Genomic DNA, 25,234 nt, shown 5'->3' with positions numbered 1-25,234 from the left:
GGTGAGGGAGAGCAGCTCTGCTCTAAGAGCTCTCACTTTCAGAAAAGAAAGGTCAGAAAATGGAAAATAGAACGGATACCAGAAGAAAGGTTAATTATGGAAGTATTAAAAATATCTTTTGTGAAATAAGAAGCTTTCCAAGCAGTTTGTCTCCCACCTCTAGCACAGCTCATACCACGGTTATACCTGCACTCCCTGTGCTGTCCAGACATGGCACACACCATCCCTTTCCCTTAATCAAAGGAAATATTAACCCAAACATCTCTCTGTGCACATCCCTGTACCTGTCTCTGCAGGCAGGTGGTTTGTGTCTGCCCTTTGAGCGAGCTGCTGTGCTCCTAAGGGAGAGGGGAGCCTCCGAATGGCATTTGCCAGTATCACCCTGCCTCAAAAGCCAAGGCCTTTGTGAACTCCCAACCTTTATTTTTAGCATTGCCCACGCTCATTAAGGTCTGTTTCTTCCCCAAGACACGACCCTGGCAACCCCCCATGAACCAGAGAAGAATCAAAGGACAAAGGACCCCATATCTGTCTGTGTTATGGTTTATGTTGTGCTTGCAGACACTGTCACATTCTATTTTCAGATGAAGAATTAAGGAGTTACTTTAAAGACACCTTTGCCATCAAAATTTCCCAGTCTGGTTTACATTTCTATAGGCAAATCAGCAAATTAAATATAAACAGTTAGCAGACATACTGAGTACTCTTTTATCCAATAATCTGATTTTCTGTTACACAGAAGTTTCAGGAAGCAGCTAAAACATGGATGTTTGAACAGGCTGCAGCCATCAGTCAGTCAGAGACACCTCTACTCCCAAACCTGGAAGAACTCCTTCCTCTGAGTGAAAACAACCCCTCAGTTAAACTTAAATGACATCCCAGCATCAAGTCTGGCATCCTAGCAAAGGCAAACCACCTCTTAAAGCCCTTGGGTGGGATCTTCTGAACCCAACCACCATTCCAAACAGCACCTGGTTTATGTACAGGTAAGATGATGCTCCTTTTACTCCAGGCTAACTCAGCCATGCTACTCAGGCCTGAAGGTGATGTATTTCTGAGTGCCCCAGAGTGCTTTGCTAGTAGTTCCACAGGCAAGATTCCATGACTGTAGTAATTAAGGCAGTAAAATGTTAGAAGAAAGGCATAACACGGTGAGCAAGAATCTGAATATCCCATACAAATACCCTACAAACCAATAAAGAACAATTAGTTCTGGTAACTAAGTGAATGAAAAGCCTGCTAAAATAGTCTGAAAGAAAATGCTGGTATTGGAATATCATCATTTGTGTGCAAGAGGAAGAATTCCAGATCAGGCCATAATAAAATGATGAGGCAACAGCAGAGGAAGAAGCTTCATTAGGAGAACAATGGGATGAGCTCCAGGAAGCTCCCTAATGGTGAAGGCAAGGCAGAACACTTTTATTGAAAAGTAATTATTTCATGTTTATTATAAGGCAAAGCTGTGCATATGAGCAATTACCCCAATAAACTGGTGAGCTGCAAGTTCACAACTCCTGCTAATCCCGTGGCAACCAACTCTGGTCACACTCCTGGTCTCACCACTGCAGCTATTTTTGTCATGGAATGAGACAGATTTCCCTGCCTCACCTCAGCACTAATGGAACATCTTTTAAGTGCATTTCACATTAAGACTTTAAAACCCACTGCTTTTTAAAAGCTGCCTATGGTTAAATTTTCATTATCATTAAACAAAATACAAACAGGCCTTCAGGACTGCTACCCTAATGAGAGCTCCTGTTCTGGGACAAGCCAGAACCAGCTGTGCCCACCTTCTGCATAAAACCCTCAATTTTAGCAGTTTCTCTAAAGGCTTTACAGAAAGAACCCTCCCCAAAAGACTCAGTTTAGTTGATGATCCCATATTCAGTCTAATCTCCTCTTCTCTGATGTCCCCTCCTAACTAAGCACTTCCTAAGGAGCACCGTTCACTTGATTTTGCACCATTGTCACAGAAAAATGACCTTTTTTTCTCCCCAGAAGGTCTGGTACTGCTGCTATGCCCAACAGCAGCTGTAGACACAGCCTGAACAATTTTACCTCAAATATCCCAACTGACCAGTCAGGTTTATACTGGACTCACTGGGAGGAGAGAATATCAATAGTGGGACAATGAGAAATGCCCTGTGTGGAAAAGGAATTCCAGGGTTAGCCTGAACTCAGGTTGGAATTTAACAAAAAATGCTGAAATTGGAAGTCCTTTAGTCACCAGTTTCTAAAGGAAAAAATATGTGCATATTAATCCACCAAACTCCTACTGCACAGACCACTTGTAAGAACAAGCCCCTTATTAGCGAGTGAATATGGAAAAAGAAGGTAATTGAGCTAATATGGATTTTTAAGCACTAATAAGAAGTATGATTCAGAAAACTACACTTAAAAATTATTAATACAAACACTGTAAGTCTGAAGAAAGGCACTCCTGTGGAATCCTGTACCTTTTATAAAAGCAACAGCACTATTATTACAGCTTGCCTCCACCCCCCACCAAAGTCTCAAGTCACTGTTCATTAAAAAATGCTCATTAACTCAGCTCTGCCCTGGCCAGGGGCTGGGCTACTCATGCATCTCCAGCAGAAGAGAAATGCACCAATTAATCCTGCCCACATCTGCAGCGGGGCTGAGCGAGGTCTGTACCAGCAGCCTCATCTTCCATAAAATCAGAACAAACCCAACAGCTGAGCATTGCCACTGCCAGCCCGTGCCTGCCAGCTACTTTATGTCCTAAATTCTTTGAAATGCAGTTCCCAAAGCTCTTCACTGAGCAGGACACAGCAATGCTTTCAGCACATGGATCTGCAAATCTCCAAGAAACAGCATAGGTACCATCAGGTGAGGAAAACTGCCCAAAATACCAGCATGTTGCCTTGTAAAGCTGTAATTAGCAAATACCTGATTTATGCACAGCTGCCCTCACATGAACCTCAACACTGTGCTTTCAGAACTAAGCTCTGACAAAGAAATCTCACGCAATGCACAGACATGGGCACAGCAATGCTCACACTGGAAACAGGAATGAGAAAGGAGGGGATGCCCAGTCTGATGCCATCACCAGTCCTTTGGTGAGTGAAGATTTTTATTGTTGTGGGTGATATTACAGTGACCAAGCCCATGGAGTCAGCAGAAGTGCTGTGGGGGAGCTCAGGTGTGTATGTGAACTGTGCCAGTCACTTCTGGCAGGACCATGAGCAGGTCACTCTTAAGTGCAAAATTATCTTCCCTATTTATTTCCTGTAGCATCACAAGCCTCACTGTATGAACAATTTAGCTCAAGTGGACTGTAAAGCACTTGGGTTTAAAAAGCAACGAGTGCATCAGCAAACTGAGATCTCCCAATGCACATTTCAAACACAAGAGACAGGTCACAGCCCTAAGAACAAATACACAGACCTTACATAGAAATCTTGGTATTTCTGAAATTTCAGCTGAACAATCAGTGCGCTACTTCAGTGATAAAGAGGACAGAGTAAGAGTTAAAAAAAGCTCTAGTCAATAAACTTACATTCCCAAGCACAAGTTGTTCTTGAAAATACCAGTACAACTATGAAAAAAATGATTGAAGTTATCAAAAAAGAATTATCAGAGCACTCTTCAGACATATTTTCAGAGGCACCAAAGAGACATCAGAAAGAAGACGAAAACTTTGAACTTTAGTAATTTGGGCTAGCTCACTAATATTTGCAGTATAAGCCCCAGGTATGTAGAGCAAGAGCTGCTGACCTCAAAAGGTTTGCATTAAACTGATCTAACTTTTATTGGTGTCTACGAGTAATTGCACGAAGGGAAGCGAAAAAGACTGGGGAAAAAGTTGTGCTGAGAAGCAAATCAGCTGGCACACTTTTAGCACAAAACCCTTTCAGCAGAGAGGCACGAATCTCACAGGAACCTCACTTGCTGCATCCTGCTGTGGTTAAATTAACCTTTTCAGAGCCAGGAACAGAGGAGCTGCACACGTGTGAACCTCTACAGCCATTTCTCAGAGCCTTTATTGACAGATGCCTTGAAGGCATAACAAAAGAAACACTCTACATTAAATAGTTTTTCCACTGTATCCTAAATGTTTATGTCACGGTGGTACCAGAGCCAGATTTAACAGTTAACCACATCCTGCAGACAAAACATCACTCACATTTCTGAAGTCCAGTGTTCATCTGCGTGTAAGAAAGAAGCTGAAAGGAGAGGTCGCCTGGTCCTGGCAGACAGGCCAGCATGGCAGACAGGCACTAACACAACATGGGGCATTCACTCCTCTGCACACTGCAACAACAGAGAGACAATTCAAAGTTATAATACAAGGAGGAACAGAGAAAAGAAAGAGGCAAAGAGCCATCCCTGGGTGAAGGCCTGACCAAGCACAGATGCGCAACCGCTGCCCCTGCATCTCCTAACGGCAGCGGAAATACTTCAAGAACTGGGTCATCTGCAGGGTTAAAACCAAAATAGCTGCTGTGCTCTCCTCTGCTGCTTGACACACACAGAATAACCCATAGCTCTGTCCTCACATTTCAAAGGTGGTTGCTATGAATGGTAAAGAAACCACCATCACTCATTTCGCTGTGTTGAAATGCACTGGTATCCACCAAGGCAACTTCTCTGGAGAAACCCTGTCAACTGCTTTTGCACTTAACAAAAAGGCATGGCATGCATAAATTGAAGGCAAAGTATGCAGCACTCTGCCTTGTGGCAAGATTAAGCTGCATGCTACAGCTTGTAATTTCTGTGGTCCATTAGGCTGGAAGATGAATGGCTACAACTTCCTTCATTTCAGCAAAGACTTGCTAACCCGAGCTGCTGTGGGGCAGTAACAGCAGGATGTGCACAAAGGGGCTGCAGAGGTCCCACCATCCTCTTCTGCTTGGTCCAGCATTTAAGAAATCAAACCATGAAATGGAGCACTAAAGCTCTTTGTACATAAACATGGCACAACTCTCCTCAAATCCCACCACTGCTGTGCAAAGGGGGAGCCCAATGAGGCTAACTGGGGCTCAAAGTGTCCCATGTTACTAGAATTACAGAGATTTAAGCTGGAACAAGATTTCTAGAGGCCATCTGGTCCAAGCCCCTGCTCAAATCCTCCTGACTACAGCACTTTAGAAAGTTCTGGGAAACAGGGTGACAGAACCAAGCTGGAGAAATCAGTAGATTTTTTTCTCCTTGTCCAGATGTCCATAAACAATCAGTACTGCTATACAGAGCAAAACACCTAAGGAGCAGCTAGAAAGGCTTTGGGACTTGTTATATAACCTCCAAAACATGGGAAGAGTTGAAGGATTCAAGACTTGTAAGCTGATTTAATTTTAGTCATTGTTTCACAAACCCCAATTAAAACAACTGAGAAGGCATTCAAAGATTAAAAGGGGGGAAGGAGAAAGCTCAAGCCCAGACATGAGAAGCCCCATCTGCCAAAACCTCTATGAGGCCACTTCTGAAAGAGTCTCACTGCTGAGACGACACAAACAATGCGGTGACAGCGATGTGACACTGTCAGCACTGCCACCTTCATGCTCCAGAAACCTCCCACAGCGGATTTCTGCAGGGACCTTTTAGAGATTTGAATGCAAAACCTCAGCTCAGACCACCAGCACAGGTCAGAGTGCCCACGGAACCTGGCACCAATGGAGTGAGCAGCGTGGACTGGAAGCTTTCCTGCAGCACAGCAATTACTCACTGTGTACAGCTCATTAGCTCCATGTTTATGCATCTCCTCAGCTCAACACGCAAAGGTTGATTAAACCAAAGGCCAAGAAATCTCATACAAATATTAATTTATGAGAGCTTCTGCATCTTCACTGAGCGAGTGCTGTCCAAGGCTGAGTGAGCCTGCTGGGTGCCACTGTGACTAACAAAAATACTTGTGGGCACTGAATGCCAGTCTGACAATGCAGGCTGCTGCCCATTCAGCCTTCCCACGCAGAGTAACACAGACCTGGTGCTGTGAGAACACACACAGCACCTCACCAAGGTGCAGGGCTGGCAGCACAGCCACCACCAAAACACGTTTGTACCGTTCTCCATTTCATTCCTAGGAGACAGCAACAACCTGCACTGCCCAACGTCCAAGATATGTAAAACCTGGTAAAATAAACCTAAACCTGGATTTTCTTCTGATTCTCTGAAGGAGATGGAATTCTTGGAGTCTTTCAGACATGATGACTGAAGACATGCCACATCCACAACATCAAGGAATTGCTTGAGGAGCTGAAAAGTTGCTCACCCTTTATAGATGAGATTCAGTCATGACTGTGGGTACACAACATTCAGTGAAACTTTGCAAACAGCCTGTGGGCAGCAGTTCCTCGTCCCAAATCATGCCCAGCAAGACCAAACAGACAAAACAAGAATCCAGCTCCTTTTAATCAGAAGACAAAACCACTGTGAGTTGTCAGAGCTTTACCTGAGTAAGCAACAGAAACACCCGCAGTCAGCAAGAAAAAAATAATAATTGTATTTTCCTTTTTTCCTCATTTCATCAACTTCAGAAATCTGGCACAAACAAGACCTATTTCTCAGTGAAAAGCAGACAAACAAAATTAAGAGCCTTCACTGTAGACAGAAAAACAGATCACACTATTCCCATATTCATCTGAGCATCCACTTTTTACTCCAATAACGTTTGACACCGACCAAGGATTCACTTCCCATCCCTGCAGGCCCAAAGGAGGTCGGTGTCTAAAACATTATTTAATTGATGGCAAGTTTGTGTGCAGCCCTGAAAGGGCAGAGCCGTGCTCTGACTGAGGGAGCAGCATTTCTGGCAGCAAGACGAGGGGAGGGTTTGCTCACCTGCTCCATCATTAACGCTCATTAGAGCCTGAACTGTGACGCTCTCAGAAAGCCTCTTGCTGAAGTGCCCCAGCGAGGTGCACACAGCAATAAACAGGATAATGGCACATTAGGAGAGAGAACAAGTGATTAGGAGTGGTCACAGCATTCACCTCAGAATAGCCAGGCTCCTGCTACAAGACAGCAGTGCCTCCTTGAAGGTCAAAACATGTATTTACAGAAGCTTTAGCTCCAGAATGGAGAGCAATGTTTTAGAGAGAGCTATAAAGGCAAGTTGTTCCCACAGGCAGATAATCGTTTTAGGTAATGCCAAAGGTTCACAAAAGACTGGGGTGGCAATAATAATTTTAAAGGAAATACTGGACTTACAAGAAATAATTTGAAGTAGAAGCCTAAAATCATTCTTTTAGCTTGATTTGCAGTAAACAAATTGGTGACATCTAGGTCACTGCTGAGCATTAGAAAAAGAAATTCAGACTTGTATGGAAGTGCTAACCATAACTCCATCGCTGAATTTATTATAATTAAAATCCTGCTTCAGTTTTTCTTCTCTATAAAATCAATACTGGTTTCCATAATCGAGATCTCAGTATTTGAAAACACATTTGAAATACCTTGACAAGCACCCCATTTATTTTTTTCTAGTTAGAAATTTAATTAACATCTATTCCCTTTGAGATACTCAGCACCTGACTACTACTTTCTGACCTGACTCTTGCCCAGCATGAGCTGGCATGGACAACTCCAAGTCAGCCCCAGCTGAACTGAAATCCCTGGCATGGGCTGTATTTGGGATTGAGGTGAGCACTTCTGGCTGTCCCAGGATTGGCAGCTGGGCCCATCAGCCCCTCCTGCTCGGGTTTATTCCTTCTAATTAGTCCAGAGCAGGAGATGAACTGAACTTGGCACATCAGGACTGCTCACCAGCAGATCTGGCTCCACGGTGGCGACTTGTGTGGGCACCAGCACCTGCAAAGCTCCAGCCTCCCCAAGAATGAACACTGTGCTACTGGGGGAACTGGAATGGAGAGGGTTTGCACTGTACCAGGCTCAGTCACACTGTCATCTGAACCAGTCAGCTGCAAACTGGAGAGTGATCTCACCAGTAGGCTGTGGCACCCAGCCATGGAGGGCTGTGAACCATGAAAACTTCAGTTTTTAAATTGCATTTTAAACAGATTCTCTACACTGGCAAAAGCAGCACAACGAGCTCTGTCTTGAAAAAATATATATAAAAAAAGATAAAGCATATCTCAGGAGGAAAACAATCATTAGATTGGAATAAATAAATAAATACCCCTCTTTGAAGTGATTTTAATCTAATCTGGCTGCGGGATATAATCTTAACAGCACACGTACTGCAGGATGCTCCACAAAATAGCAGGTTTAGACATGTGAACAGATTTTTTTTCTCCTAAGATTTATTAATAATTAAATCAAAGCATGTTAAGCTTAAGAGGGATTTGCAGTGCTTGGGATTTGGGGGTAACTGGCACATCTTCACAATGACTATTACCTTCAGCCTTATTTGCACATCAGGATGCTTTTTGGTTCAGGCAGCACAGTCACCACAAGGCTCACCAGGATGGAAAAACTCACATCCACCCACTGCCCAGGGACACCCCTGCAGAGCTAGGAATCAGTTCCAGTAGAAATTACCACAATATTGCCTTTCTTGACTTAAAAATTTATCATTTTCTGAATTATATTCAACATTTAGTATTTATTGCCTCTGTGCTTCTCAGACCAGGTGGTACTTTTACAACCTAGAGTAAAACCTAGATGTAAAGCAACTACTAGGAAATTTCTAACACAGTTTTATCATCACATAAATGGACCACATATACAGTTATTGCCAAGTTTTTAGATAACACCAGCCTCTGAAGCTCCTGAGAGGCTTTACAGGGTGAGAACACAAAGGAAACAACTCCCCACAAACCACCCCTAGCCACTGAAACATGGGAAACTGAGCTGGTTTAGAGGAAAGCAAGCTGCTAAAGTCTAAAGTTAGATTCCTGAAAGTAAACACACATGTTTGAAATTCCACTATTAACTGTGGGCTTGTTCACAAAGCCCGAGGCCAGGAGGAAGCAGGGGAGCATCCACCCACACACAAAAGAAAAAGCTCCAAACTATTCCAAGTTTCCAGCACCCTGGGGTCCCGAAAGCCTCTGTGTGAGGGTTGTTAAAGGCTTGTGGCTGTTGTGCTTTGCTCCTCCTCTGCTCTTCAGCCACAAGGCAGTTCCATGAAGTTCCACATCCTCCATGAAGTTCCACATCCACCGTGGAGTTCAGAGCCACCGGCGGGATTTACGGCAGTGCCCCGAGCGCACGCAGCACATGCCAAGCTCTGAGCACATCCATGCTGCAGGCAACAACAAAAACTAACCCGGGCTCTGAAGTTTCTTTGGTACAAATGTCTGCAAGAGCTTGCCAGGAAACGTAATTGAATCCGGGCCAATTTTCATGCTCCGAGGGAAACTCAGTGTCTCATTTACCCCCCGGCAGGCTGCTCAACACCAAGGAGAATAATTCCTTTTTCCTCTCCCAAAGTAACCTAAAATGCAGGGGTTTCAAAGACTTGTTCATGTCAACGGCAGACACTGAACCCTCCTGCCAACCTCAGCATTCAACACAACTCCTTCCAGGCAGCCATGCTTTGCTTGACAGTGTCTAGACCCATCCTGCAGGCTTCCTGCCTTTTCCAGCTCTAAAACTGCCCTTTATTCTTGGGCACTTACTAGAATGGTCCCTTCCCAGGACTGCTGAAGAGCCAGAGATAAATCTTAGCGTTTCCTGGAAGAAAATTACCAAACTAGCACTGTATTCATCACCGGCTGGTATCACATCCTCTTAATGCTTTATAAATGGAAAACTGCGAAACAGTGGGCAGAGAAGTTGCCCTCTGAAATGGCAATAAATCACAATAGCACGGAGTGGACTTGGGGATAAATAACTAGGAAACTGAACAATAGAAAGTCGCCTTTTGTAGCACAGGGAGTGCACTGTCAGCACCTGCCAGCACAGGACCTTTGGCTTTCTGCATTCTGGTGGACCTTTTGTGGAGCCCTTGCAACAGTTTCGATCAAAATCAATTTTTGCTTCTTGCCATTTAATTAACTATGATTTTGCTTGTAAACCAGGTCACCTTTTAGGCTGACCTCCATTTATAATGTTACTCAGGCAACAAAAAAAGTTTGGTGGGGAAGGCAGGGAGAATTTAAATGCTGCCATAGCACAGCTCTGCTTCTCTCTCCGAGCTGGGATGGCAACGCCCAACAGGGAAGAAAAGGAAGCAGCTTTGGGATAACAGCACTTAAATGGAATATTGCTCATATCACACTCCTCATGCCCAAGGGCTACTACTGAAGACTTCTAGGTGAGCAATTTGGAACAGGATGCAGTGCACTAAAAAAAGCCAAGGAGGAGGCTCTCAGCTTCAGGTATTGCCACGTGTGACATCAGCTCCATCAAATTCACTCCTCGGATAAAGCAGCAGCCAGCTCAAGGTTATGATCTTTGAGTTTAAAAAGCCTTTTTTTAGGTCTGTCCCAAGAGATTATTTTAAAACACAGCACTACGCATCTGCCAAGGAGTAGAACAGTTGGCTTTAATTGTAAGATGGATTTTTACATAGCTTCTGACCTTTCATCTAATTGAGGCCTGAAGAAGAAAAAACAGAGGAAAAGCTATACGTCACTTCAGTTATTAAAATCCATCAAGCTCAGACTTTAGCCTTGGGATAACCACAGCCAAAAAATTGACTTGCAAGTAATTATCACTGCTATCTGCAATAAAAGTTAATTGGACATAATTGAACTAAAGCCCTAATCTGAATGAAGCTGTTGCTGGCAAGAAGCCTGCTCCTGCCTGCACTCTGCAAATGGAACTGCTAGCAGGAAAATGGACAAACACGAGGCTGCTTTACAGTCTGCCCACTGCAAATCAGAGCAGTTCTACAAACAGCTCGTTAGCTGGGCCAAGATAAAGCCATTATGAGGGCCTGTCCTCACCAAACACACCCTTCAACTACACCCAAACAGGGCGATGGTGCAGAGTTTCAAAAAACAAGTTTCAGTTTTATAGACCTCTTAATTACAGGCACTGCAACACAAGATTCACGTCACCAGACTCCGGTTTTATCAGCCCCGAACGCTGTCAATACCAGTACAAATAATGTACTTTTTGAGCACGTAAAGATACCGACTCAAAAGGTTTTCAGTGCTGATAATTTACCACCTTCATGCAGTTCAATAGCCTTTCCTGTTGTAGGACCAGCTTCTTTCATCTCTGCAGCAGAGCAGACAATTAGCTGCTTTCTGTGCTCAGCCCATGCAGGTGGCTGGGGGAAGGGAGTGTTCAACTCAGTTCCTGCTGATTCGTCCATTTATATTTTGCATTTTTGTTAACTAACAGACCAGAAAGCGGTTGTCAAACCCCATGCTACTCCAGAACTTCTTTACAATTTTAATTATTAACACTCTGTCCTTCACCAAAGCATATCAAAGCACTTAACAAACATTACTGAAGCCACATAACCACTCTGACAGAGGCAAAAATTGCACACGACTCCTTTTACAGTTGGCTTCAGGTTTTTTTGCCATATTTATGTTAGAACAGTGGTCTCCTGATGATGAACTAGTCTATGACAGGAGAGATGGAGGGAAGTATCCGGCTCACCACAGGTTCCTGACATAATTTTGGATGAGGCATTTAATCACCTGATGCCACGGTCACTCTTTGTTTAAAGGACAGCAGTGGGTGACAGTTTTCTACCACTGAAGACTGTGAAGACAAATGAAACTGCAAAGCATTTAACACCACCTTGACTTCTCACATCAGGCTTACAAGGTCACAGTCTGGGCTGTCTGCTGAGGACAAATGGACACAGATCACCTTTCCCTGTCCTGAGCACCACTTGCTCACCCCTGCTCCTCTCCATCTTCACAGCTCAGAACTGAACTTCACAGATCAAGAAAGCTGCAAGGAAGAACCAGTGACATCAATTCCCTTTCATGACCCAAATCAGTGGCTTACTTTACTTTGCTCAAAGCCCTCACCTCTTTTTAAGAGTATTTTTAGATTTAACTCTGTATTCTGCAACGTGGCAGGAGCTGACAGACAACAGAGGAGTAAAGTAGGTCTTGCCAGGTGTTGCAGGCCACTCCTAAGGTGAAGGAAAGATGTAGAAAAGACAAGTCAGGACAACTGTAGGGCCTGGCCAAAGCTTCAAATGAGGATTTCTGGCTGTGCTTGAAACACAAATACTAGTGGTCAGTTGTGAGACAGATGAGATACTACTTTTACCATGGGAACATATGCAAGAAATAGGAAAATCGACCTGCCTGAAGTCAAAAGCAATTTGAATAACTTTGTATCTGCCTCCTCTCACTTTTCACTACACTAAAGCACTCTGACCTTTAATTAACTTTCTCCTTTTATATGGTAACTTCCAACTTAAATTTTTTTCATGCTGAACTGGTGGGAAACAGGGATGAGGACACAGCCTGGTATGTACCTTATGGGTGTATATGGCTCCGTGGATATTTGGGGAGGGAGCCAAGGATGCTACAGCTGAACCACAGCAGCTAAAAGCACAGGGCAGCATTGTCACCAAAATAACTTGCTCTGGATATCAGGCTTACATTTTTATTTTCAAAATGCAAAACAGACTCCCAACCCACCGCTGTAACATTCACAAAAGATCTCATTTTCCTCAACAAGATACTGTCAGGCACAAACAAATATTCCTTCCTCCAAAGCACCCATTATCCTCGGGGCAAACTAAACCCAACTCCTTCCTACATGCTCGAGCAGCATCTCCCACATCACAGCAGCTCTGAAATACAGAACAAGACTTACAGACACGAGCCTGCCTGTTCTCATGTGAACAAGAGGGAAAATTAAGGTTAGCTGAGATGAGTTCCATCCAAAGGAAACCCAGAACAGCCCAGCCTCTACCAAACTACAGGATGCAGCTCACACATACCCCAGTGGAGGTACCATGCATTCCCACCAACAGACATTCTCCATCCTTTATGCAACTTCCTTCTGCCTTCAAGTGATAAGAAACCAAAATACACACTGACCCCCTTCCCATAGGGGACAGCCTGCAGTTATAACCTCAACATCCTCAGCAGGAACAGGGTTATGTGCAGCTTTCCTACGTGTTCCATGTGTGGGAGAAGCACGGGGCTGTAATTCTGGGCTTTCCTTCACCACACAGGACACGCAAGAACTGTGAGCTTCCTCATGCCACTCTCGAGCAGAATTCCTCCCTCTCGGCTTTCTTGCTTTCCCAGACCTGAAAAGGAAGTTTTTCTTAGGTACAGCAAACAGCTGCCTAGGCAAAGGGGAAAGGAAACATGAAACAGTTCCCTCCCCTGTGGCTGCTTCACAAAGATCACCAGTTTCGTTATCTCTTCTCACTCCACACTTACTCTGTAAAAGCCCTGAATTAAAGACTTAATCATGACTTACAGAAATCCTTGTGGCTTCACATGACAGAAGGAAGACAGTTTTTCCTTCTAAAATATTGTTAGAAGTTACAGATTACGACAGTTCCTGGGTAGGAAAGCAGCTATCTTTCCCTGTTTATTCCAAGCTGATTATTTAAAAAAAAATCAGAGCTAACTTTGAACAAATTTTACCTCTATTCAACAGACAAACAACAGAGCAGACATTTGTTAGCTATTGAAAAATATGTTTTGAGTCCTGTTTTAAAAATAGATCCACTTGAAAATGAGAAATATTTGCAAATAAGATGAGGCAGAATGCATTATACTTCATAACAAAAGAAAAACTGAACTTGTATATAAAGGAATAAAAATAGGAAATGACTCACTTTTGGACCAGGTGTGCTGGTGGTGTGTGAACATGGGCTCACAGGGAGGATGGATTTTGGTTTGCATTGGTCATGCATGTGAACCATTGCGACCTGTACAATCACACTGACAGCTTGGTTTAGTATTCCTCTCTCTGGACACTGAATCATGGTCCCACACGTGGTGAAATTTTAACAGCCCATTTACAAAACCAGCAGTGAAAAATACATTTTTAAGATCATAAACTGGAGATTTCTGTCTGATTATGCACAGCAACAGAGCTTCCTGCTGGACCACAAACACATCAGCTCTTGGATACACATCTTATCATTTGTAAGGGCAAGATAAGACCTCCTTCTGTAGTTTGAGATACCGTGCAGCCAGCTGCAAAGATGAAAGGCATTTTAAGAACCTCAAACAGAAGCTGCAACACATGTACAAAACACCCACCAGCAGAAAATAGAAGCCATCAGGTGAATACCAAAGACACTTGGGGTGGTGTTTTCCTGTCAACCTTCACAACGAGGTGCTGGTGTCCTGCTGGCTTGTCCTGACACAGACCTAATGTCCTTATCAATCTCCCAGGAAACTCAAAAGGCCACCTTGTAACAACTCCATAGAGGAAAGGACAAGAAATAAATTAGTGGTGAGCTACTGTAAAAAGTCTCTGCTATTCTCACTGCTTTCCTGAGCATGAAAAACGGCCACTTGCACAGCTGGCAGTTCAAAACAGCCACAGGGAAAGCAACATGAACGTGCAAGGTGCCTTCAAAGCCTCTGCACACCACAAGCACCAAGGTTTTTGTCTGAAGACCTGATAAAACATTTCAGCACAATCTCACCTGACTCCCTCAGCAGCTGCCAACACACCACCTTCACCTGAAGTTTATATTCATGAAAGATTTATTTTTTCACAGAAAGTTTTACAGACTACAGGATGTTTTTGTTTGCTTTTGTGCATCTTTCCTCCTCTGCACTTGCCTTCTGCTTTAAAAAAACCAAACCAATACACACAGAGCAATAAATAAATTGTACAAAAAGGACAGAGGGAGCTGAAACTGTACCACAGGCAGGGAGATCCTCTGGCATGGCAAACACAACGTGGCTGTGTGGGAGAAGAGAACAAACACTGCTGCTGCAGCCTGCACCTCAACGGCAGACAGAGCACAAAGGTGAGCTCCTGGTAACCCATCTCCAGCCCAGACCTCCACTGTGCAGCTCCCACTAAAAGTACCCCCAGGTTTTAATTTCCAATTTGTCTTTCCAGCCACGGAATTGCTTCAGTCAACAAATTCAAAAAGGTAAATTTTTCTACCTTCAATTAACTGCATTAGTAGTGTTTATAACTACGTGATTGATAAATGCTCTACAGAAGCTGTAATTAATGTATTTTTTCCTTGGAACACACACCGAACCCCTTGGCGCTCAGACACTTAATGAAAAGCAATTTATCAACTTGCTTTGAACAGCTGAATGTGACTCCTTAATGCAGAGAAGTAACACACTTTGCTTTGAGCACCACCACTCCGAGAAAGGAACGAGCACCGCGACATTCCGAATGCCATCAGACACGGCTGGGATTTTGATCGGGATGACAGAGACCAGAGCACTCATCTCCCTGGGGATGATTCAGCCTGGCTTAACTGGGATCCTTTCCTCCCTGGATGCAGTGGAGCAGGAGATTTGTACAGAAGGGGGATCAGGAGTGCCTCTTCAGGACAAAGTTCCAAATTCTCCCATGCCTGGCACGCGCGCGCCGGGAAGCAGCAGCAGCTCTGAGTATTTCAGCCTGGACATGTGTTCAGCTGCTCACAAAGCAGACAAAAATAAAGTGCTTACAGAGGCTTTGAATGCTAATTTCTCAAATTGAGTGTTGCTTTGTATAGTTGACATATGCAAAAAAAAAAAAAAAGAAAGAAAAAGAGGGGAAAAAGAAGCATTTAGGAGGAAAAGTTTGACATCACAGAATATTTTATGTCGGTATTAACCACTGGAGGGGATTAACCAGCCTTCAAAGGCTAAAATCTAAACTCCCATTTCTGAGAGATTTCCAGTATAGGAACTGGTCTGTACTCCATGTGGCAGACTGAACGTAAGGATTACATATTTCCATTGCACATGTAAGGCTGTTTCCCATTCCTGCAGGGTCCTGCTCTCTTCCATTTGTCTTTTGATGCAGATAAAAGCTAATGCAGATTGCAACTGCTGATACAGAGAAAGGCACAAGACACAGCGAGCCTTTGGACTAAGGAAAAAAGGGACTCAGGTCCAGACTGCTCGAGCACGTCAAGAGATTGTCTTTGAAACTATAAAACTAGAAATGAAAGCACTGCGTTTTTATTTGATTTGATCAAAGAGACTAGAAAGAAGGGGGGAAAAAAAATCACATCTTATAGATGCAGGGTAGCATTTAACTACTTCACACACGATATGGGACCAGCTGATCTCATACAGATATGAATTTGGAGAAAAAACAAAGAGGTAAAGTCACTCCAGCTCTGCAGACACTGCCTGCACAGATCACTGCTCCAGGCTGTGCAGAGAGCAACAGGAACCTGTTTCAAAGCCAGAAAGCCACTGGAAGCACATAGCCAGCCCTATACCCAGCCCTTGCCACGGGCACAGGCTTCAGTCTGCAGTGCAGAGCAGAGGAGTGAGCTCCTGTCAAATCACAGAAAATAGACTCTGAATGTAGCAGCTACTTGAATAAATCACTGATGACTCCCTGTTGCAGTGCTCTGACTGTGGGATAGCAGCACACCGTGGCAATCTTCCTGAGGAGGGCTTTGGACTGCAAGCTGCAAAGGGACAAGAGCGAAATTCTTGAAGGCAGCATCTGCTCCAGCATGTGCTTGGCTCCAGGAGAACGAGGCTCTGCAGAAGTACAAATGGCACTACAGGTAGCAGCTCTGCAAATCCCAAATTGCAGCATGGAAAAAACAGATACCTATCACTGCCACATTCCCTAAGAGAACAGATTTTAAGTATCTGCTCATGGAAATTTCTAACTGCAGAAGGGGAAGCATTTAGATTGCCTCTGGGCTGAAACCATCTAGGTCTTTGCCTTTCACTAAAAATTAAGCAGAAGTCATTTTAACGAGGCAGGCAAACAACAGTCTTGCACAGGAGATCAAAAAGCTCTCCAGATGTTTATTTTAAATGAAATTCAGAAGCCAGTATAAACCAGATTTTAAACACTGAATAATCCTTACCATAATTTGCATGAGAAAAACAGGCAAAAGGTTCATCCTACTGCTCTGAAACTCTCCAGGAACATGCAGGGTTGGATTTTGCTCCTAGATTCTTCAGATAAGAATATGAAATATGAACAACTCCACACTGCAATCTGATGGCTGTTAAGAATGTTTTTCCCCTGTGCTGTACACTTGGATGCTCAACACATACACACAGGGGCATCCCATGTGAAGGAAGTCTCTGACCTTCCTCATCAAGACTATGCAAAATTGTGGATTGAAAAGTGTCTAAAAATGTCAGTCCTAAATCTTAAACTTCTTCTCCTCTTGCTACTTTCACTGAATGCCTCCTGATTGTGCAAAAGCAGAATATTCAGGCGTCAATCTAAGTAGTTTGGGTGTTACGCTGACAATGTCTCTGGAGAGGGGAAGAGAAGAGAGGACAGATTTCCAATAGCTCAGACACTTCCCTGGAAGCCAAGCTGCTACACAGAAAGGAGATAAATAAAGAGGGAAAGTAACACGCCAGAGAACTTTCACCAAGGTCATGTCAGGATGCTGAACGCTCCCCATCTGCAGGGAAGATTTAGATGCCTGCTCCACCACACATATCCACTCCCCTGTTGGCAACAACAGCCCTCATTAAACCAAACCGGTTCTAACCATGGAAGAAAGGACATGGGGAAGATGATATTAGCTAACAAATGCAAAAGGAAAACCCAGCAGAGGCCGTTCTGGATGGGTGCCTTCTGCAGCAACACACAGCCCCCATGGCAGGTGCAGAGAGCCCCTGCACGACCTGGGAATGGGCAATACAGGTTATCCCAGCCAAAAGGATGGACAGCTCGGCTCTGATCAATGCTAACAGCTCCTGGCTGGCAGCAGAGAGGAGATTCTGCACCCATTCACTCCGAGCAGAACAGGGATGCTGTCAGGAACAGGAGCTTTTAGGACTTTGCTGCTGCACGGGGTGACCTACAGGTTGCAGTTCCTCCTTGCTTTGCAGTCAGGGCTGTGGACATGTGGCAGAACCCTGCAGACAGACCCTACCAAGAAACAACAGCCCTATCCCCCAAATATTGTATCAGTTACTGCTGTGCCCTTAATAAGAGTGTTTCTTGCTCGTTTCAGCAATCTGAAAGACACGCTGGGCAAAATTTCAAGCTATGACAAAGTGATCTTATCACTTCTGTGCTGTTCTCGCTACACAAGCCCCTGATTCAGCAGCACGTAATAAAATCTTCATTTGCATGAAAAGCACTCTCTGATCACAAAGTCTTCTGTTCAACAGCCCTCTTCCCATCCATAGTGTAAAGATGCAAGCACCACTGTCATTTTGCCTGTGACTGAGGTGGAATATTTTATTTATGTTTTATTTGGAGAGGCTCTCAATGCTTTAATGCCATTTTTTCCTAAAAAAAATCCCCAGTATTTTTGAATAATACAAAAGCTGCACACAACCCAACTATGCAAGTACTTCAAAGTTCACTCAGTACACTCACACCTGGATTTTTAATAACTGTGTCATGTGAAGGACACTTCATATCAGCACAAGGTGACCACGAACAGTTGTAAAATACCTATTGTATTCAACAAGTCCAGCCTTTTCCAGTCTGCCTTTAGAGTGCTTAGTGTCTTGACACACAGCACTCAGAGGATGTATTTCAAAGGAAAGGAAGGTGTAGCCATGCAAAGAACAATGCACTGCCCGCAACAAGATTAATCGCTGTCATGGGAAACCAATAAAACCAGTATCTTGTTATCTTTCTTTACAAAGGGACTGTTAAAGCTTAACTATATTAGGAAACTTTTTCCTTTGGACTAAACCATGAGCCTAATGTATGTGGGCATCCCACATGCCAGCATATGCGATTAATTGGCTCTCGCCTGACGCCGCAGGAGAAAGTCCAACGTTCCAGAGGCAGCGTGGAGCTTTCACACAACCAGCCTGTGCCCTCTCCTCACTAGAGCTCTCTCACCAGGGCCAGCCCCAGCTCCCTGTCCCGTGCCAGGTGACACCACCTCCCATCCCCACCTGTTCACCGTGTCCCACGTACACACCCCAACATCACACCCGGCTCCGAGCGAGCTCAGCCAAAGCAGAAATACCTTTCATCACGTCAGCAGTGCGGTCCCCATTTAGCAACGCTTTCTTTCACGTTAATCCAGTGCCAAAACGTGGTGGTGTGGGCTGTGCTGCTCCAGAAACGGTGCTAAGGATGCTGCTGCCTCCTGTCTATCACCGCACGCCTCATCTCGCGCATGGCCAGGCGGTGACGGCCCTGCGACAACAGGCACTTTAAATTGGGCAGCTCAGCAGCACATGTACACTGAATTTTTGAACAAGCTATTCTAAGCTGCTTTGCTAGCAATTTCTGGCCTGTGCAGTTTGAAAGCGCACGGTTCTGGCCCTCACAAAGAGCAGACCTGTAAATGACATCTTGAGGATTAAGCTGATTGAGATGCAATTTGCCTAGCAACCATTCATTAAGCAGAGTTCAGAAACAGGCCAGCAATCTATTCCACCTCCTTATCTGAGCAGTAAACAGATAACAGTCTCTACTGTGTCCTCTATGCTCCAGTTCAGACACATTGTAAACAGATTTTTCAGAAGTTTAAACTCCTACAGTAAATCTCCGAGAACAATCCTGCTCTCCAAACACGAGGGATTCGCTTTTACCAAGTGTCTTACAAGCGAGAAACAGCTCTGGAAGGAGGGTAATGCAAATCAAATTGTGAATGCATTTGCAGTTCCTGTGCCTCCAATATTTTCTCACATCAAGCACTAAGAGCCCATCGCAGTCGTTAAAAAAAATGTTTAAAAAAATCTTAATCACACAAGCATTTGGCATTGCTATTCTGATCACTGAAAAAAACTCAATAAAAATCTTATTCCCTTCCTTCATCTTCTGCACAGAATCGATTGACACTTCCAAAGTCTTTGATAAAGGCTCCCCCGCTGCAGAGAAGAAAACAAAAGTCACGTCCTCCCTCCCATTAAGCATTTTTTCCTCATAAAATAAGCAAGACAACGCAAACGTCATCAGTAGAAATCAAACCAGCTATTTCAGCTCGAAAATTTCAGCTGAAAAGATTAAGCGAAATCATGATTTTGCATAATTGTTTCCCTGGAAGAAACATCTGATAACATCCCATTCTGCTCCAAAATTAAACAACAAAGATTAGCACGGACGTATCTAAGACTATATACCTGAATGGTTTGCCTTTGGTGTACAGTTCTTCTGGGAAATCACTGTGACATACAGCATGCTATTACAATTAAATATGCAAGAACGAAGAATTAAACTGACTATGAATAATTAATACCCTACAATACTACTTCATAAGGGAAAGTCTAGCTGAATATTCCCGCAGATAAGATATACCCAAACACAAGGCACAGCAGAGCTGGCAGCTTTACTTTTATGATGGGGTTTAAAACACCAAGTAACTTTATGGCTGCTACTCAATTCTAGAGAAGGTGCCAGCCATCCAAGCCTTCCCCTGCTGGATTCCCACCCAGCTTCTGAAAAATGGGATAAATGCAACTGTTGCAATAGTTGCAGCACCGCTCATCTATGTCCCGGAGGTAACAGGCTTCCCAAACACTTTCCATTAAAAGGTATAAAGCAATTATCTGGCATCCCAGCAGGGACAATAAAGCAAATATGATGCAACAATTACTTGGGTGATAAGATCAGGCTAAGGTTGTGAGAAAAAAACAATTAAAAAGGGTTGCAAGAGCTAAGGAATGCAGCTTACTTTCCCAGAATCTCTCTTAAGGACAAAGATACCATCAGCTCCAAGAGTCGACCTTCCTGTTTCGAGTTTACTGTTCTGGAGGCTGCAGAACATCAACTGTAGCAAAGCTGAAAATGGCAATTAAAAATATGCCCTTTTTTTGCACAACATCACCCCTAAGTTGCATAGATTAGTATTTACTGAAGTCCTTGTAAAATTTATATCCAACTGTTGCATTTTCCATCAGACTCCGGTCGGGTCAGCGCAGTGCTAATTGACACAAATACATTTGTTGCACATTTTTAGCTGGAAATGCCCAGTTCCTCTCAGTTTATCCATGCATGGCACACCCAACACCCCTTTTGGAGAGAGAGAGATTTGAAATCCGACCAACACTTGTGATCACTGAGGTGGAACATGGCACTGTTACTGTAATTGCTGGAGGTGACAGCATCCCTCTGCTCCCAGCCCCAAATTGCTCCAGGAGGGGCTTGTTCCTGCAGGATCCAACACTCCAAAGCAAACACGAGCTGAGGGTCTTTCTGAGCACAGGCAAAGCCATGTTCGAAGTATGCTGGCTTAATATTAATTTTCTATTAAAAATTAATAGGATTAAATGAAGCTTGCAAGCCTATGGGCACCAAGGCAGTTATTTTGCTGACGCACTCGTTGCCCAGAGGAGCAGGATGTGAGGGATGGGCTGCAGAGTTCCTGCAGGATCCATGTGGCTCCTGGGGGGAACAGGGGGCTCTTCCCCAAACCCCCAGAGGGATCCTGAGCTCCACCAGTGCTGTGTCACCCTGTCCTCCTGCCCAGAAACTGGTGGGGAAGATGAAACCCTGATGAGATCCTGGTGTCTTCCCACCTGAGATCCAGCCTTCTCTGGACACTGCCTCCAGCCCTCACCCATGTGCCCCTTTCCCACTTCCCAGAATTAATTCCCTTGCCAACAAGAACCCTGTAAATATCTGGAGTTTACGTAAGCTTAACCTTCAGTCCCTATTAATGTTAACGGAATAGGAAAAAATTAACCATGGTGCAAGTAAAAAGACTGTATCTGCATTTCTAATTATACAACAAAACACACCACGTGGCAGTATTTCCAAGCACCTTGCTGGGAATAAAATAGCCAATGGACTGAGGCTTCCATTTGGAGTGGTGGATGCAAAAGCAACCAGCACTGAGGCTGTCAGAGTTAAGGGATAAGGACACGAGAATTAAGGGAAATGAAGTGACATATGTGAACGATGATAACAAAAATGTTAATAATTAGAAAGACAGTCACCTTAAAAATTTAAAATTTCATGATCTCTCCTACTTTTTAATGGCTTAGCCTACTTTTTCCAACCTAATTTGCATGATCAAAATAGGCCTCCTGCCAGGAAGCATTAAAATGGCAGCCCCCCATCGAGACAAAACTCCCTTCACCATACGAGACTGAAAGACTAATAACTATTCCTAAAAACATTTTAAATCCATTAACGTTGTTTAGCAAACACTTATTTAGAATTAGTGCCGCTATCAGAATGTGACTGTGCTCTACTAAAGTGTTTTATAAAAGCCTTTGAGGGAGGAGTAGGTCCCTCCCAAACACCTGCGCTGCCTCCAACCCTCTCCAAAAAGCTGAGCACCTCACACTCCTGCATGCTTTCCATTCCAAAAGCCCAAAGCATTCTCCAAGATCAACCAGACAATTCCCACCAGCTCTGCAGAGTGCCAGGAAGAACCCTCCAAGATGCACAGGGCAGCCAGACCAGAGTACACCATCCCCACCAACCTCTACACTCAGCAAATACATCAATACACCAAAAAAAAAAACAACCAGGTTACAAAAATATAAACCTCAATATTACTGATGTACTGAAGATTTGGATTCTGGTAGAAATAGACGGTGGTTTATACAAATTTGTCCGAGCTGTGTTATCCTTTCAGTGCCATCTGGACAAAACCAGAGTTTTATCTGAGCACTGGATACTAAAATAAATCATTTTCTCCGTATCTATGATCTTGTTGGAGACAGACGCCACAAACCTGAGAGCTGGCTAGTGCAGGCTTGTCTAGTCACAAATAAAATTACATCCACATCAATATGATTTATTTTTAATAAAAAAATAAGGCAAACCAGGCTCTTCATATTGAAACAGGCTCAGCCAGCACCCTCCATGCCCACAGAAGATATCATGTACAGTGTGAAATTGTCAGAATAAAACTGGGATTTGCACTGTCATTTCCCTAGTAAGAAACACCACTACCAAGAGACACATTTTAATTGCCACACGTAATGAAAAGTAGCTGCTCATTCTCCACTTGCTGTATTTATTGCTATTTTAAATTCAGGACTACAAGTCTTGGCAGGATATTTTCTGGTGATTTCAGTACTTTGGAGTGTCCGTGCCCCAGCAGATTTTTAAGAGTGAATTTGGCTCTCCCATACAACACTTGTGACCCTTCTCTGTCCGTGCATGAATGAGGTTCTTGGGCTGCACTTCTCAAAGTGCAGCCCAAGAGTGTCCCCTGTGAGCAGGGACCTCACAGTAATTAGCACAATCTGATACTGGAAACTCAACTAATTCTAACATTGATCCCTCAGGACAGCACAGCCCGTGATTTGAGAAACGTTTGTCCCAAAAGACCCTTTGTTTCTACCTTTCAAAGCCACCAAAGGCTGGTAAATAAATTATATTCTCCAAAAGCTTTGAGAATTCCTCTCCCCTGGCTGGATACATTCTCCAACCAGCAGCCACAGCTAAAGGTTTATACAGGATCACTGAAAGTATTAAACCTGTTTTATTTTCAATATACAGAGCAACTTCTAACATCTGCAGTCACTGCTGTGAGATTGCACAGGATTTTATTTGCCAAGTCAAGCTGTTGAAAGGACAGATTATAAAAAATAAACACTAACCATTTTTAGATCTAACTTTCCCCCACAGACTGCGTTTTATGCCCTTTCACTGGAAATGTTACATCAGAATAAAATCAGATTTAATTGGCTTTTAAATAACTGAACAGCCACTTTAATTTTATTTCAATAGCAATAATTCATAAATCAAGCAGCTGAAATCCTAGCACGGAGTGACAAGTAAATAGAGCAGAACACAGTGAAGGAGAGCACGAACACCACATGGTGAAAGGTGATTTTTCTCAAACTTCACACGTCACCATTTTAAGGACATCACAAAGGTACCACCACATAAATACTCAGATCTCAAACCTGTCAGTTCATCAGCAGTAACTGCACAAAGACCAGTGGATGACGATCCTTGCCCAACTGGAACTGCTAGGAGAATGCCTGGGATTTTAGCCATGGATGCAATTTCCTCCATGCACACTAGATGGAAGTATGGAAAAATCTTAATTCTTTCCTGTCTCAACTTAAATTCAAGTGGCTGAGATGTTATGTTGGGCTGTCACATTCTGAGAAGAATTTTTTTTATGTTCTTCATCAGCAACTTCACTCATTTATAAGCTCTAAGTAAAAAGATGCCCTGAAATATTAAACTAAGCAGCGATGGAAATTAATAGTAAACATAAGAGAATATACAGCAGAAATACTAAATATATTATCCAGGCTAATTTCTAAAGCATACACATTCGATTTCTAGAGTATTTGAATAATAATCACTAATGAGATCTTTCAGAGACACTGGAGTTAGATTTTGAAACCTCCAGGTTATTATAAGAAACACCACCTTGCCAATGAATGGAAACAGGGAATAGAAAAGGTATAAAAGGATTCATAAATGTTGCTTCAGTTTTGACTGGAAAAAAAACTCCAACAGATTTGTACAATATAGTGGGAGAGGTACAGGGAAATAGAGAACCTGAAGTCTTGCAGAACAAGCAGATCAGAGAGCAGCAAACCTGAATGGGATTAAATTACACACAAATCTCCTGGAAACGATCTTAAAAGTGACTTGTTCCAAAACAATCCATTTCTAAATTTAAACACTAAAGAGTTCACAGACACAAAAACTAAATCAGGCAATGGTGTGACCAGGAAAAGGTGCTGGAAGAGCTCTTTTCCCTCCCCTACTCTGCCTTTTTCATATATTGATTTTCCTCCACACTCATTCACAAATGCTCAGCAGAGCTGTGAACAATTTAAAGTCAAGGGATGCACAAATTACCAGCTCCAGGAACACACCACCCATCTGAGGCAAAAGCTGAGGGCTTTGCTGTAGCTGAAGAAAATAAAACCCAACCCAGAATCAGAACACATTGATGAGCTGGAAGTGAAGGGCAAGCAAATCCCTAATTTTCCCTGTCCACAACAAAGCCAAAGCACATGACATTCCTTCAGCTTAGAAAACAACAAATTAAGCAAACCAGTGCCAGAACAGAAGGATGAATGAAGAACAATGCTGGATAAAAGAATATAAAGTAGGCATGAAGGGCTCCCCTTTCCAGATGTTAAGAAGACATTCTGTTTTTCATTCCAGGTTTAAAAAAAGATAAGCAGAGGAGGAAGTTTACTTCGGAGAGTGGGAGCATCTGCATAATTTTTTGAAAAAGGTTCATACAAAGATTTCCTTCCAACAGAATTTAAACTAGATCTATACATATATACAAAGATATATGTGGTGTTGGCTCAAGAGAGTCACCTTATTTTTCAGAGTGTTTTCCATGCAGCAACTGTCTGTGGAGAGGAAAGAAATGAGTGGCAAGGGACAG

General features: G+C 43.4%; 1 protein-coding gene and 1 long non-coding RNA gene across 9 annotated transcripts in view; one reads left to right on the top strand and one right to left on the bottom strand.

The window, feature by feature from the left end:
- The window catches only part of FAM222B (family with sequence similarity 222 member B), a 36,196-nt gene that overhangs the window by 6,109 nt on the left and 4,853 nt on the right, over window positions 1-25,234 (bottom strand). The window contains exons 1-2 of one of the 7 annotated variants that reach the window (XM_064394365.1): window positions 18,929-19,055; window positions 4,148-4,275 (exon numbers count right to left, since the gene is read on the bottom strand). The exons of 1 other annotated variant lie outside the window; for it this stretch is intronic. In XM_064394365.1, the coding sequence (XP_064250435.1) occupies window positions 4,148-4,229 (82 nt within the window). In that variant the 5' untranslated portion in view covers window positions 4,230-4,275; window positions 18,929-19,055. Of the gene's footprint in view, window positions 1-4,147; window positions 4,276-11,861; window positions 11,881-12,890; window positions 12,993-13,645; window positions 13,664-18,928; window positions 19,056-25,234 lie in introns of those variants that run through there. 5 more of the 7 variants (XM_064394368.1, XM_064394364.1, XM_064394366.1 and 2 more) reach the window with 5 other exon arrangements.
- On the top strand, window positions 13,782-15,388 carry LOC135283491 (uncharacterized). Of its 2 annotated transcripts, none has more exons than XR_010349232.1 (3): window positions 13,782-14,797; window positions 14,893-14,926; window positions 15,095-15,388. It is a non-coding gene; the product is annotated as an uncharacterized LOC135283491 (long non-coding RNA). The 2 variants fall into 2 exon arrangements; XR_010349231.1 differs by having other exon boundaries at window positions 14,866-14,926.

This window comes from Passer domesticus, chromosome 19 (assembly GCF_036417665.1).
Source record: "Passer domesticus isolate bPasDom1 chromosome 19, bPasDom1.hap1, whole genome shotgun sequence".
Classification (NCBI taxonomy): domain Eukaryota; kingdom Metazoa; phylum Chordata; class Aves; order Passeriformes; family Passeridae; genus Passer; species Passer domesticus.
The sequence above is the reverse complement of the archived record's forward strand: the minus strand, read 5'-3'. Positions and strand labels throughout refer to the sequence as shown.